Here is a 14252-nt window from a genome sequence, read left to right as displayed (position 1 = left end):
GGGTGCTCCGCCAACACCCCAAATCAGCATGGCCCAAACCAAACCCAGTCCAGCCTGCCTTGCCCCTCAGACATTCCCTTGCTCCCATATTTACCAGGTCATAGGATTCCCCAGAAATGCCAGTTCTAGATACCATTCCAGTCACCTGCTGCCTTCACTCTCGCTGCCCTTACACAGAGGACAGCAGTGGCTTCCTGCAGGGAGCCCCTGCCTGCTTCCACTCCCAGACCTAGACCCCCCACTGCCCCTCTTCACCACGTCCTCCACGACTGGATGGGCTACCCTTGTGTATGGGCTTCTTCCTTCTTTCAAATGATTTCCTGATGCTAAGTTCCTAGGAGCAAGATTCTCAGGTATCAAGCCCCTCGTTCTGTATTGACCACCTCACTTCCCAGAAGGGTTCCGCCATTTATGCCAACAACAATGTTTGAATGTGCCGGGTCCCCACCATTTTAGCAGTGTTATTAGCTTAACATTCATTGTGTTTCTAATTTAGTAGAGACAAAGTGTGTTTTGCAGTTCTTTGGTTTATATGTTTTCTGAACATCTTTCCTAGATACACTTTGTTCATCTGTAGAGACTTTTGAAGTTGCTCCTTTATTTGAACGAACTCTTTTGGGGCGGGGGGTAGATATTGAACCTTTTTGGTCGTATTTAACACAACGAGCTTTTCTCGTTCTAAGGAAATGTTTCTTTTTCATTCGATAGAAATTTTACAGTTTTGGGGCACCTGGGTGGCTCAGTCAGTTGAGCATCTACTTGGGCTCAGGCCATGATCTCATAGTTCATGAGTTCGAGCCCCGCGTCGGGCTCTGTGCTGACAGCTCGGAGCCTGGAGCCTGCCTCGGATTCTATGTCTCCCTCTCTCTGCCCCTCCCCTGCTCGCACACTCTCTGTCTCTCTCTCTCTCTCTCTCAAAAATAAATAAACTTAAAAAAAATTAGCTTTATATAATTGAATCTGTCAACATTTTCCTCGGTCATTTCTTTTTTAAAAAGAAACCTTTAAAGCTTTAAAACTACCAGTACTTTAAATACCAAGAAGGCAACGTGAGTGTAGGTCTTGTCCTTACAGAGAGCAGGTAGCAAAGATGGGGTGTGAAGGCGCTCGGGGGTAGAGGGAGTCAGAAAGGTCCACAGCAGCTCTGAGATGGGCAGCCACACACGGTGTAGCTTTCATAAAGCCATTGTCCTGTCTCCCTCTCGTCCTGTCACACGATTCTCTCCATAGTTCCCTCTGTGCTTACCAGGTAGCTCTCCTAGGTGCTGGCACAGCACGCAAGAGGCTGATTCAAAGTACAAATGGGGACTTTAAGACACACTGCACAGGGGCATCTGGGTGGCTCAGTCGGTTAAACTCCCGACTCCTGGTTTGGGCTTAGGTCATGATCTCACTGTGAGTTCAAGCCCCGTGCTGGGCTCTGCACCTGCTTGGGATTCTCCCTCCCTCTCTCTCTCTGTCTCAAAATAAATAAACTTAAGAAGGCACAACTGCATTATTATTGAGTACTGATTTAGTAGGAATCACCACGAGAACACCATCTTTCTGTGTAATCTTGCATGAGATTAGATTTAACAACAGTAATAATACATTCGCTGAATTTTTTCATGGGGCCAGTGGACCCATAGGAAGCGTTTTCTTCTCTGCCCATAAGACACATAAACGCAAGTGGAAAGAGCAGTACCATAGAACTGCTTCTATTTTATAGCCGGTTTCATTCCGAAGCACAGTTCACTGTATATGAGCAGGGCCCCTGCCAACCTCCGTCTTTACCAAAGGAATGTAATGTGGGGATTGAAGCCACGCACTACGGAACTGACGTCTTCTAGAAATACGCCCTTTTTTTTTTTTTTTTTTTTTTATTCTTGGGATATATTCCCATTTCAGATCTGCATGTTTTTTTATTTGCTGAAGTATTTAACACTATTTCACATTTTCTTTCAGTCTTCACAGAAAAATACTGTACCGCTAATCATGTGGATAAACTTCCTGGCCCGAGAGACTGGGTACAGATTCTACAGGATCAAATTAAACTGGCCAGAAGAAGGTTAAAAAGAGGCTCAGGTATGAATAAGCCGTGAGAAAATAATTGCCAAAGCCCTCAATTGAAATCTTGGACGTTGTAAAATACAATTCTTTGCTCTGGGGTATTTTCACTGTCTTTTTGTCTTTTGAAGAAAAAGCTCTACCTAATGTGCTGTGGTTTCTATTTTAAAGTCTTAGGCAAATGAATTTGGAAATTCACCTGAAGATTAAATAGTAAAAATTCTGTCAGACCATTTAATTTTAACAGTATAAACGAAGAAGATGGCTAATCTTATTTGTGGCTTTATGTGTCTTATCTGTGAAACTGGGTCTCTCTTGTGTGACTTCCTTCTGTTTGCTATTTGACTTTTGTTTGTTTGGATCTGCAGGACTTTCATAAAAAATACCAGTTGCTTAAGGTAACAAAAATAACAATAACCCTCCTATCAGAAACACCACATGAAACAGATTAAGTCAAGTGTGTATTTTTCAAATCTGGCTTTGGGGATTCTGAGATTATTTTAGTTGAATTATGACTATTTGGATTTGGTCATTTGAGGCCTCAAATGACAGCCAATTTACCAGTGAAGAATCCCCTCGAGGCCAGTTTTTTGCCATCATGTAAGAATAATCATCTCTAGGAGGCCACAAACCTCTAGATACTATTTTTAAAATAAGCAATCAGGGGCACCTGGGTGGCTCAGTCCGTTAAGCGTCTGACTCTTGATTTCGGCTCAGGTCATTATCACAGTTCGTGAGTTTGAGTGTGGAGTCGGCTTGAGATTCTCTCTCTGACTCTCTCTGCACTCCCCCCCCTTCCCCTGTCTCAAAATGCTTCTCTCGGAATAAAAAATAAATACAGCAAACAATTCTGATCAAACCTCAGGACACCCGGCCTGCTAAGAGCCTCCGTGTTTCTGTAGCTGGAGAACGCCCAGTTTCGGAGACGGGCTCCAGACAGGGACTGTCATACATCTGGCTGGTACAGAGGCCTGGAGAACAGCAGCACAGATGCATGGGCCTGTGTCTCTACCAGATCCTTTATGTGAACTCACAGTGTACTAGAGCAGTGAGCGGCCTGAGTCAGCAAGCGCCCTGGGGGAGAGCTCCCGGCACAGGCTGGGAGCGCCCTCGAGGCTGCAAGACTTGGCCCCAAGGGACCAAGTGCATCTTCACTGTGAAAAACCTTACAGCTCGCTTCTGTAAAGTAGCCGTCAGGACTTCACATACTTAGCTGTAGAGGATTTTTTTTTTTTTTAATTAAAATCTTCCCTTCCTCTTTTTTTTTTTTTTAACCGTTTGCTTCCTTTTGTACTAATTGATGCTCTTTATAAAGAGCAGTGGACTACTGCTTCTTGTCATTGGTGGAAACGTATTGGGTAGCCTGCGGGCAGCAAGGTGAAGCGGAGTCCAGAGATCTGGCTCTGTGGTCTCTCTGCTGTTTACCAGCCCTGGACCTCAGGCAAGTCACTCCACCCATCCAGTCCTCTGTGTCTGTCTCACGACGTAGACAGAAAAATAAAGTCTGCTTCACAGTTGTCATGAGGTTCCAGATCTGTCATATGGGAATGTCTTCATAAACAAAACGAGCGTGCCCTCTGAAAACGTCTGTATTGGTGCTCGGCGGCACTGGGAGCCTCCCTGTGTCCCAGGTCAGAGGGCCAAGCGCCCCCTCTGTGCCCGGCGGGGGCCCCCCTCTGCTCCTGTTGTCCCAGCGTACTGCTACTGATGCCCTCTTTACCCACAGAGGTTTTGGGGCTTGGGTGATAAATCATCCCCTCACCCTTCCCCTAGCTCTCTCCGTTTCTCTGCCTTCTTTTTTGTAATCTACAAATCATCGCAAATAAATGCAGCGAGGTACACTGGGGAGAACAGGTCTGAATTCCCAGCTCCCGTCTGCCATTTACAAATTCCTGGGACCTTCTCTGAGCCTCAGGCTTTCCATATATATAACAAGGCTAATACCTACCCTCTTGGGTGTTTTCGGTGTCAGAATCAGACAATGTAAGTTTTGCCACTAATATAGAGCTGACGCGGAATGCTCAAAAAGTGTTCATGCCCTCCCCTCCTTCCCTCTGCCGCCCAAAACAAAGCAGAACTATTCCTTCAACCCTACCATTTCTTTTTTTAAAATGTTTTAAATGTTTATTTATTTAAGAGACAGCATGTGTGTGGGAGGGGTAGAGAGAGAGAGGCAGAGAATCCCAGGCAGGCTCCTTGCTGTCAGCTCAGGCCCCGATGTGGGGCTCGACCCCACAAACCGTGAGATCATGACCTGAGCCGAAATCAAGGGTCGGTGTCTTAACCAACTGAGCCACCCAGGAGCCCCTATCCCTGCCATTTCTTAAAACCGCTACCGTCTCTTTCTCTGGAAGGTGTTGGTCAAATTTCCTCCCAAAGGGTTTGCATTCCCTGAGTTGGCTTCCCCGACCTGTTTAGAACCCATTGCATTTTGTCCTCTGGCCCCGCACCTCTACAGACGCTCTTCCTGCAGTCACCACGGAGATCAGATTCCCCTTCTGTTACACCAACACTCTGTTTGACCTGCATGTTGATTTTGACTCCGTCAGATCTCATCCTTCTTAAAGTCTCTTCCCTTGGGTTCTGGGGTTTCCCTGTCTTTGCCTCTCCTCCCGGTTCTCCCGCACTGCCTGCCGTCTAATCCACGGCCTCCTCCTCCTTCGGTCTAATCCACGGTCTAAACCATGTGGTTCGCTTTCCATTCCTGGTGCTGTTCTCATTCTAAAGCCTCATCCAGGACTTGAACTGTCCCACCATCGCTGACTCACCAGTGTGCAGCTCTAGATGTGGCCATGTCCCAAGACCCTAGACTTCATTCTTTGAGAATTACATCTGTTTCGTGCCCCAACCCTGATTAGACACTTCTAGCTTCCTGTCTTCCCCAAACACAACCCCTTCTACACACCCCTCCAGCACGGCATGTGGGGTCCTTGACAGGCTAGCCCCACCCTCCTCCCCCACTTCTCTTGCCAGAGGCCTGTGCCTGCCCGCCTCACCAGCGCCTCCTTACTCTGAGAAATGCTGGGCTCTCACACTCATGCTTTCCCTCTGTCCAGAAAACAGCACCTCCTCTTGTCACAGATCTTAAAGGCGACTTCCTCCTGGAGGCTTCATTGGTGGCCCCAGTGCTTTGGTCTTCTGCCAGGGTGACACTCCGGGCTCCTCCAGTGACCACGAGACCCTCAGGAGCAGAGTCTGCATCGGGGTCATGTTTCTATCCCAAATGTCTAGAACAGCGTGTGGCACATTGCAGACACACAAGAGTGTTTGTTGAATGAGCCAACGAATCAGTCGATGAAAAAGAAGAGACGATAATCCACAACAAAAAGGTCTTATCATTTAGCTCAATCTGGTTGCATGAGATCCTGGATAATATTCTATATGTACCTTACCTGACATTCAAATATTCAAATATTTATTCCACAGGGTGGCAACATCCCCGAGCTCTGTCCCCAGGGACATGGTCCCCAGGACTCCTGGGGATGCCTGTGACCACTTACATGGTGTCCCTCAGTCCTTGGCGTCCCTTCCTTCCCCCTTCTCAAGCCCGTTTTCTCATTTCCTTGTGCACACCCCACCTCCTTAGTCCCCTCCCACTTTCCTCTCTTCCCCCTTCTTCTCCCAAAGGTTCAGAGCCGTGTGTCATGGCGGCCTGACCTCACTCAGGGTAGATTAACTGAATAACACGTAGGAAGAGTAACTTCCTGCTAGTGGGTCCGTCCTCCCTTCCTATTCCACATGTCTGCTGCCTCAGCCTTACTTGCCTTACAAAGGCCCCCTTTTATTATGTAAGCCTCCTTAGACTTCAGTCTCCAGGAAAGGGTTGGGGGGTGAAAGCCTTGTTTTACAGTTGAATGACAGGTGTTACAAAGATAACTGCCCAGTAGATACACAGCAACTAACCCCTTACTGAGCCCTGATGCCATGTTGGGTGCTGTGTTCTCCTCAGTTTTATATCCCAAATCAAATGTCATTTGTTAAGCCTGAATGGTGTCTTTGCTAGTAAGTGTTAAGTTGGTCTTGTGTTGCCTAAAATCTGCCTTGGCGATCTTGCCTGTTTGGGTACGGAAGAACTTTATTTACCTGTTGATTTGCCAGGGGAAATGGTTGAAGCCTAAGACACAAAGACGCTAAATAGGCAGGCCTGAAAGAAATCAAAAATTTGCCATAGTGATGAGACCTGAATTTAATACTCCGTGAGCCCAAAAGAGAGGAAAAGGGCCAAAGTACCCCAAGAACCAGCCACTCGACTTCCTTTGGGTTCTTCCACACACCGGTCCCAGTGATACCGCAAACTTGTAGCCGGAGGTCGGCTCGCATATTCCTGCACCCCTGCCTAGGGTCCACAGAAGCTGCCTGGTGTCGGCCTGCTCCACAGGGTGGAATGTGAAACATGCCTGGAACAACTTGGGAGCTTGAGGGAAAAGAAGTGTACAAATCCAGAGTACGGAGTCTACTGGTTCAGGTACCGCAGGGTGAGCTCGGAGAAAGGAAGAGGGCTTTGGGCTCCAGAACACGTGCCTCTCGCTGAGGAGATGATTACAAGTCCCTAGGGGACCTGAAAAGTCTAGGTTTGAAGAGAAACCTCTGAAGGGAGAAGACATGAAAAGTAGAGAGAATACTGAGTATATATGGAGTGCACTGCGGAAGGCTGGTCTCAGACACATAGAAACAGCCTTCCTGGTGTTAAAAGGAAAACCAGAGGCCCAAAATGGAGTCTCTTGTGCTAGGTCACATCACCAGACTGCACTTTCAACCTCCTCCAGAAATGTAGTTTGAACTGGTCATTGAGGAATCTTCTGTTTGTCCCAGAGGAAGGTGGCCTTACCCGAAATAATCGTGTTTTCTCTTGATGACTTCCTTGTCCCATCTTCTAAAACCTTTCAGTCTGCTGGAGCTCCCTTCTGCCTGGGACGCTGCCTGATTCATGAATCACTTGGTAAAGCTAACTCGATCTTCACATTTACCCAGTTGAATTGTTTTTAACGCTGGAAATGGGCCACATGACTAAAATGGGAAGTTTGGCTTAAATTTTGTTTCCTCTTTGTGAGGTATTCTGGAAACCTCTTTGACGCATAGTTTCTATACCATACTTTTTTTTTTTTTTTGAAGTTTATTTATTTTGAGAGAGAATGAGAGCAAGCAAGGGAGGGCAGAGAGAGGGGGACAGAGGATCTGAAGCGGGCTCTGTGCTGAGAGCAGAGAGCCCGATACGAGGCTTGAACTCATGAACCGTGAGGTCGTGACCTGAGCCAAAGTCAGGAGTTGGATTCTTAACGGACTATACCATTCATTTTTTAACAAAGAGAGGGAAAGATCCATGTATAAAAGCTGGTTGGAAAAAAAGTTAATCCTGATATAAATTTGTGTTTGATAAATTAAAAACAACTGTGTTTCCTCATACGCTATCTTTTATACATAACCACACCTTTTTTTGTTTTTCCTACTGCTAGATGCAGAGACCAATTACTGTGAGCTCTGGAATCCACTCCCTTCCATGCTTCCCCCCAGTGAACACATGTGCACACGGTGGGGACGTCCCTCCACATTCCTGGTTCTCTTTCCCACAGACTGGCCACTGAACACATTTCTTAACCATCCAGCATTTATATTAGTAATTCACATGACACACACATCTCACACACACGTGCCTGTCTGTGCCCAGCAGGATCCCAACCGTAGACCCTTCCCTTCCTGCGGGAGCACCCTGGTCTTTGGTCATCATCGTATTCGATTCGGGACATTTTCACGTCTGACCACTGATCTGCCTAGATTTTTGTGATTGGTGCCTTGGCACTTCTCCTCTGCCCTTTCGGCAGGTTCCTTGTGCATCTGAGAAGGTGGAGGTGGCTGGAGGACAAAAGTAGCCCTGAAGTACAGACCCAGCTAGACCAGATGTCAGCCTATAAGCAGTGACCGGCCACATAGGCTCTATTGCCTGATTTTGTCAAATTCTATTACACTAAAGTCTCCTCAAGCGGCTTCAAAGTGGGACCCTTGCAGATTGAGACTAGAGCCACTCGCCTTTCCTTCCTGAGGCTGATAGGAACGGAGAGGCCGACATCAATGACGTTGCTCCCTCTCGTGTTTTTTGTCTTGATTACTCAGTCCAAACGATAACAACAAACAGTGTCTCCTAGATGTTCCCACAGCTTCAACCTTATTTATCATATTTGGCTCAATTCCTGGAATTAGGGACAGACGTTAACTGGGCAAGCTAATCAACTCAGTGCTCGAGGAAGCCCAAACTGCCTCTAGGAAGAAGTGCTCCATACAGATTTGAGAGGTTGTTGTGCAAACCCAAAGAGAAATTCATTTGGGGCTCCCATCACATGTAATAATTTTTTTCTGTAACTGGAATGATTCCTTTCCCGGTGTGGATTTTTATCATTTTCATTACATTATTTCCTCAGAGCTGAAATCACAATTTTTTATTTGTGTTAGATCTAAGAGTAAAACTGTCACTGCTATTAAATTTTTATTGGACTTGCTCAATCTTTTCTAAATTTCACAACTTGACTGTCACCGGGGAAGAAAGACCGTGAGCTTGTGGTTACAGACAGATGTTATAATTAAATTTCAGTAACACAGCCACGTTCTTCATCCGTGACACTTGGCCCCGTGCGTGCAGCTAACATACACTAATTTACATATAATAATTTGTCTGTTTTTCGGATGCATATGTTCTGTTTTTGCTAAAGCCCAGAATTGCATAGGCCTGGGTTATGAAAGTGGGGATAACGGAGTTACAAAGGGAAGGGCTTTGTTATAACTACATAGAAAGTCATTTTACGTGTAAAGTAGAGAAAGTTACTGAAGTAGAAAATGAACTAGAAGTTGAAGATTTAAAGAAAAAAAAAAAGCTCATAGGGATGCATAGGGACGTACATTTGGATTATTAACAGCAAAGAGGGAGATTAAGAGCCCAGGCATGGACCTGACTCACAGCCGGGATGGCGTCACTCACTGGCTGTATTCCCTTAGTCTCTCTCTCTCTCTCTTTTTTTTTTTTTAAGTTTATTTATTGGTTTTCGTAATCTCTATACCCAGCGTGGGGCTCGAACCCACAACCCCGAGAGGCAGAGTTGCACGCCCCACCAAGCCAGCCGGGTGCTCCAGATTACCTTAGCCTCTTAGCCTCTCTCTGTCCCAGTTCCGTTTGCTCAAATGGGCATAAAAACAACTCCCCCCCCCCACCCCTTTGTAGGGTTTTCTAAGAGTTAAATGACGCGATATACGTAAATTGCTCAGTAAACGGTAAACATCTAATAAGCGGTGGTGCCAGTCGTTGCTATTGTTATTACTGAAGACTTTTTAAAATCCTAGACAACTCATCCAGAGAGGAACGCTGTTAACATTTTAGTATGTCCTGTACTTCATCGATAAGCCTATTTTAAAGTGTTTAATCTTTTCCGTCTGTCCTAGCGCTTGAGTCGAATGTCTTACGTTATTAAATATTCACCTACAACATCATTTTAGAGGGGAAGAGTAGACACGCTTCTCCAGCCCAAGCTGGTCTCGACTGTGGTGTCTCCGCTGGGCATTTTCTTTGTGGTGGACGTAGCAGGTCAGCAGACAATGGTGTGCAGCAATCTGAGGACAAGGTGTTAGAGAACGAAGTGGAGTCGAAATCTTTGAACGTCTCTGACCCCCTGATTGTGTTCAGAGCCACAGCGATAAAAACAGGGGCATGGTATTCCCTTCCCACCAACTCAGCATTACAGCCCGGTGGCACAGGGCAGCCCCACGTGGCTGGCCCCACGCGCGCGTGTGCCGCGGCGGGAAGGTGGCCGGGAGGGGAAGCCAGCCCCGGGATGGAGGGAGCAGTTGCCGAAATTCTCCACTTGGCCGTAACGACATGTTCTGACCTGTCCACAGCATCTGCCCGGAGAGACTGACGGGCCCCATCGGTTATCAGGAGAAAAACAAGCGCTTTCTTTTTTACACGTAGCGGAAGGTTTTCTCTGACTGAGGATCTGCCTTTGGAAAACCCTTAAGGAGATTAAAACACAGCAGACGTGAGCAAAGGTTTGCATTTTGAAACAGAGACGTGACAAAGCTTTTGAAGATACACTTATTCCTTCTGACTTTCTCTATGACTAAATTGATGCCAATTTCCAGTCATCTCCGAAGAAGGGCTGATTCTCAGGATTTCCTGAGCCTCGCTCGCGGGGATGGTTAGGGTGGTTCTGGGGATGGCCGGGGAAAATTCTGCCACAGCGATTCACCGACCTCTGTGCCTTTGATGATCATATTTGAACAATTCACCCCGGATTCTGAGCGAAGATTTTAAGTCCATGCAAACAAGTGAAAATGAACTGAAATCGTCAATGATTGATAGAATAAGGTCACAAGATAGAAAAAAAAAAAAAATGCAGGCGCAAACCTCCTATCATTATCTTAAAAAAATGTTTGATTTAAATAATGGTACTAAAATCTGTAACGCGAACCAACAGACGCCGAAAAGGGGAAGGAAAGTTGAGCGTATGCATACTGGAATTTTTAAATTGTATCACTGTATTCCGTAAAATCAACGCGCTCCCCGAAACTGACGAGATTTGTGTTTTCTGTTTGCCACCAGCAGAGGCAGCGGACGGTGATGAGAGACTGGACGGCATCTCTCTACCGCCAACAGGTAAAACACATTTCCATTTCCAACACCCGCTGGAAAATACAGCCCCTGAAAACACTGGCATTGAAAATGTGCGTAACGTCAGAGGTGCAGAGGCTTGAGCAGACTGCTCCTGGCCCCGGCCCTGGGAATCAGAGCTTCTCAGTGCCTTGTGCTCAGAGATATTTTTACATTGAGTACAAAAACTCCTTTTGCCTCACGCCCTGTCTCCTAGTCTCAAAAACCTCAGAACAGCAAGCCCTAAGACCTTGGTGTCACAACATGTGCCTCCCCAAACCTGCCGCCGTTGAAAGTACTTTAACAGGAAATGATATTTCTTTTTAGAACAAGGATCACCAGTTCTGTGGTGAAATTCGTGTCCGTTCTGTCCCCGTCCAATGCCCCCACCCCAAAAGGGTTTTGAGAGGCAGTCAGTCATTACTCTCCTTATAACGGGCACCTGACGAATACGGGTGTTTTAAGCGAGTGACTGAAGCAGCCAGTCCGTCTAGCGCGGGTGCACATTCCTAGAACCCGAACCAGATCAGCCATAGAACATGGTAAGCCATAGACATAATTCCAGGTTCGTATCCTTTGTGACCCTGGCCTCCTGCCTCTGCGTTGGTTCCTCCCCGAGAGCCCAAGAGACGGGATCTGATCAGTTTGCCAGATGATAATTTGTTCCCTCAGTAGTTGTGGGGGCTCTTTATTGACTGCCCTCACGAGACTACCTGGAGATTCTCTGCCCACCAAACCCAGACACCCCCAAAAAACCCTCTAAGTGAAAATGCTCAATTCCAGATTTGGGGTGGCAAGTTTTAAATAAAATCCGGCAAATCTCAGTACAGTAGCCAGTCTGTGTAGGAACTCGGCTAGGTCACCTGTTCCTTGATGGCACTTGTCCCGGGATGGCAAGGAAAGCAGAGCTCGCAGGTAGGACAGACACGGGTGAGCGAGCCTCAGAACGATGAGAAAGCTCAACCGTGCGAACGATGCAGAACCTTCTCGGTCACCGCGTAGCTAAGCAACAGATCGATGGACAAACAAATGAAATGAGCCTCCTGGTGCAAAAAGGACCTGCTTATATCAAGTTCTTCCCATATACGGCCATCTCCTTGTTGGGCTCTGTTTCCACATTTATGAATTAAGATAATTGAAATGCATGATCTCTATTATTCCTTCCCATCATGTCCTCGTCTGTCAGGACAACTCGGGTTAGCCTTGTTCTTATCACACCTGGCCCCCTCCCGGCAGATGCAGGAAATATTACTATCCGTAAGGAAATTGTGCATTTCGGGAGGCAGACTTCCTCCCCCCGGCTGCCCCAGCCCCGCTGGCCCCGGGGCATTTGGGCCGCCCGTCCTCACTGTCTTCTGACACCCTGGACTTTTGCTGTTATTGAAAGTACTACTATAATCACTTGAAAACCATTCCCCTTGAAATAATACCTTTGCATTTTCCTGTCCGAAGATGGAGGCAGAGAGATGTTTCAGATGAGGAAATTGAACACGGGATGGTAGAACCACCTCATGGAACTGAAAAGAATGTCAAGGAATCTGAGAAAGAAGGAACGTTAGAGATCATCTAGTCCCATCCCTTCTTTTTAGCCAGTCCTTTTATTTTACAGGTAAAAAAGCCTGAGGCCCAGAAACACTAAATGACTGTCTCAAGGTCTCACAGCTGGTTGGTGGCTGGGCCGGAGCCCAGGCCTCTCGACTTCCAGCCATTACACCGCATAGCTTTCTCATACCTAAGCCAAAGCCAGCTTTTCTCCGCATGTTTCTTAAAGATCCTAAGAGCTGATGGATGTACTAATCCCTTTAGGATTCCATTCCAGTGTCTGTCTCCACCGTTAGAATGTCCGTCGTTAAGTCTGCCCGAAATCCTCCTGCAGTTTAAACTCAATGAATGACCGGAGTCAGTGATGAGACTAGCGTGTCTTGATGGGCCCTGAAGTAAAACCCCGGGTCTGGGCAGCGTCTTTGAACACAGCGCCACTTCGGACCCTTCCCTCGCGTGTGCCCTAACGAGGCTGCCCCAGAGGTGAAGTCCACCCTTCTTGCACGTGCGAGACTCCCCGGCCAGACTTTCCTGATCTGCTCGATCTGAGCTGGCAGCGGTCGGTCCTGTTTCTAAAGATCTAACAACGCCTTTATTACCTTTTAAGGTCTTTTTCCTCTTCCCAAACCCACGTGTGTTGGGGAGGGGCGGGGAGAGGGGCGTAAATCCTTAAGCGTTTGCAAGAACCGGGATTGAGCAGGTCAGGGGGGGACAGTCAGGCAGTCCAGGGACATTCGCGTCCATCCATTACAGGCAAGCAGCCTTCCGTCTGTCTAGCTTCCACAAGAGCGCCTACGGCTTTTGCAGCGGAAAAACGTAGTTTCTTCGTTTCTTTGCCCTCACGCCCCTGCCGGTAAGTGCGTGTGAGCAGCTCGCAGGAACCCGCACTGTTGGGTCCTGGGCACAAACGCCTGCCCTCAGGGAGCCCCCCTCCCCGGGCGGCAGGCCGGGTGTTGGAGGGCACTCTGGCAACCGCGAGAAAGCGCCCGGGACGGGCGAACACTTTGTGTTGGGGAAAAAAAAAATCAGTAAAGAGCAAGTGAAATCGAAGCAGTGCTTTCTAAAATTTACAAAGGGGGCTTCTCATTTGGAGATAGGGTAGAGCAAGCCCCCCACCCCCCAGGCCGAGCCCAGCGGTGTTTGTCACGAATTGGCAGTCTTTTACATACTTTCAAAGAAGTAACAAAAGTACAAGGAAGAAAACAGAAATTAACTTTACCACTCAGAGACGACCATTACTGGGTGTTTTCCCCCAGACTTTTCTCTAAATTTATTTATTTACACAGTTGGAGATCAAGTAGGTAAAATTTTCTTTTCTGGGTGTTGTTGTTGTTGTTGTTTTTTTTAACCTAACGAGCATTTTCCATTTTTCACACATCTTCATACACGTTACCTTAATAGCTGCATCATGATCTCTGTTACAGGGAAACTGTATTTTGTGTAGCCATTGTCTCTTCCTGGACAATATGTGGACATACTCCAGTAGTAACACACATTCACGGACTTCCCTGTAAAAGTCATCATTACAAATTTCTAAAACGGCTCGCGTAGCACAACTAACTAAAGCCTTGGCTGAGAACTTAGGGATTTAAATATGAAACAGAGGCTTCCTCGGGGCGCCTGGGTGGCCCCGTCAGTTAAGCCTCCGACTTCGGCTCAGGTCACGATCTCACGGTTCCCGAGTTCCAGCCCCGCGTCGGGCTCTGTGCTGACCGCTCCGAGCCTGGAGCCTGGAGCCTGCTTCGGATGCTGTGTCTCCCTCTCTCTCTGCCTCTCCCCTGCTCGCGCTCTGTCTCTGTCTCTCAAAAAGCGACTAAACGTTAAAAACAGAAAAGAAACCGAGGCTTCCTCGGCCAGGTCCTCTCCCCACCCGGCGCCCTCACCTCTAGCCCTGTCGCAGAAAACTGTGCAGCTCTTCTTTGGAGAAGTGCCCCCCCCCCCCTTCGTTGTCTTGTCTGTGTCATAGGTAGTGTATTTGACACCAGGAGAGAAAACACGGAAGACACAGAGCCAGATGTCACTGCCCAGGCTTCCC

General features: G+C 47.4%; 1 protein-coding gene across 11 annotated transcripts in view; it reads left to right on the top strand.

Moving 5' to 3' along the window:
* Positions 1 to 14252, top strand: part of BEND7 (BEN domain containing 7) — a 104143-nt gene that overhangs the window by 66440 nt on the left and 23451 nt on the right. For 3 of the 11 annotated variants that reach the window (XM_047866293.1, XM_047866295.1, XM_047866285.1), the window contains 2 exons: positions 1945 to 2064; positions 10628 to 13231. In XM_047866293.1, coding sequence (XP_047722249.1) covers positions 1945 to 2064; positions 10628 to 10779 — 272 coding nt within the window. In that variant the 3' untranslated portion in view covers positions 10780 to 13231. Of the gene's footprint in view, positions 1 to 1944; positions 2065 to 10627; positions 13232 to 14252 lie in introns of those variants that run through there. The other 8 variants (XM_047866291.1, XM_047866288.1, XM_047866294.1 and 5 more) reach the window with 7 other exon arrangements.

This window comes from Prionailurus viverrinus, chromosome B4 (assembly GCF_022837055.1).
Source record: "Prionailurus viverrinus isolate Anna chromosome B4, UM_Priviv_1.0, whole genome shotgun sequence".
Taxonomy (NCBI): domain Eukaryota; kingdom Metazoa; phylum Chordata; class Mammalia; order Carnivora; family Felidae; genus Prionailurus; species Prionailurus viverrinus.
This window is presented reverse-complemented; position numbering and strand designations above follow the sequence as displayed.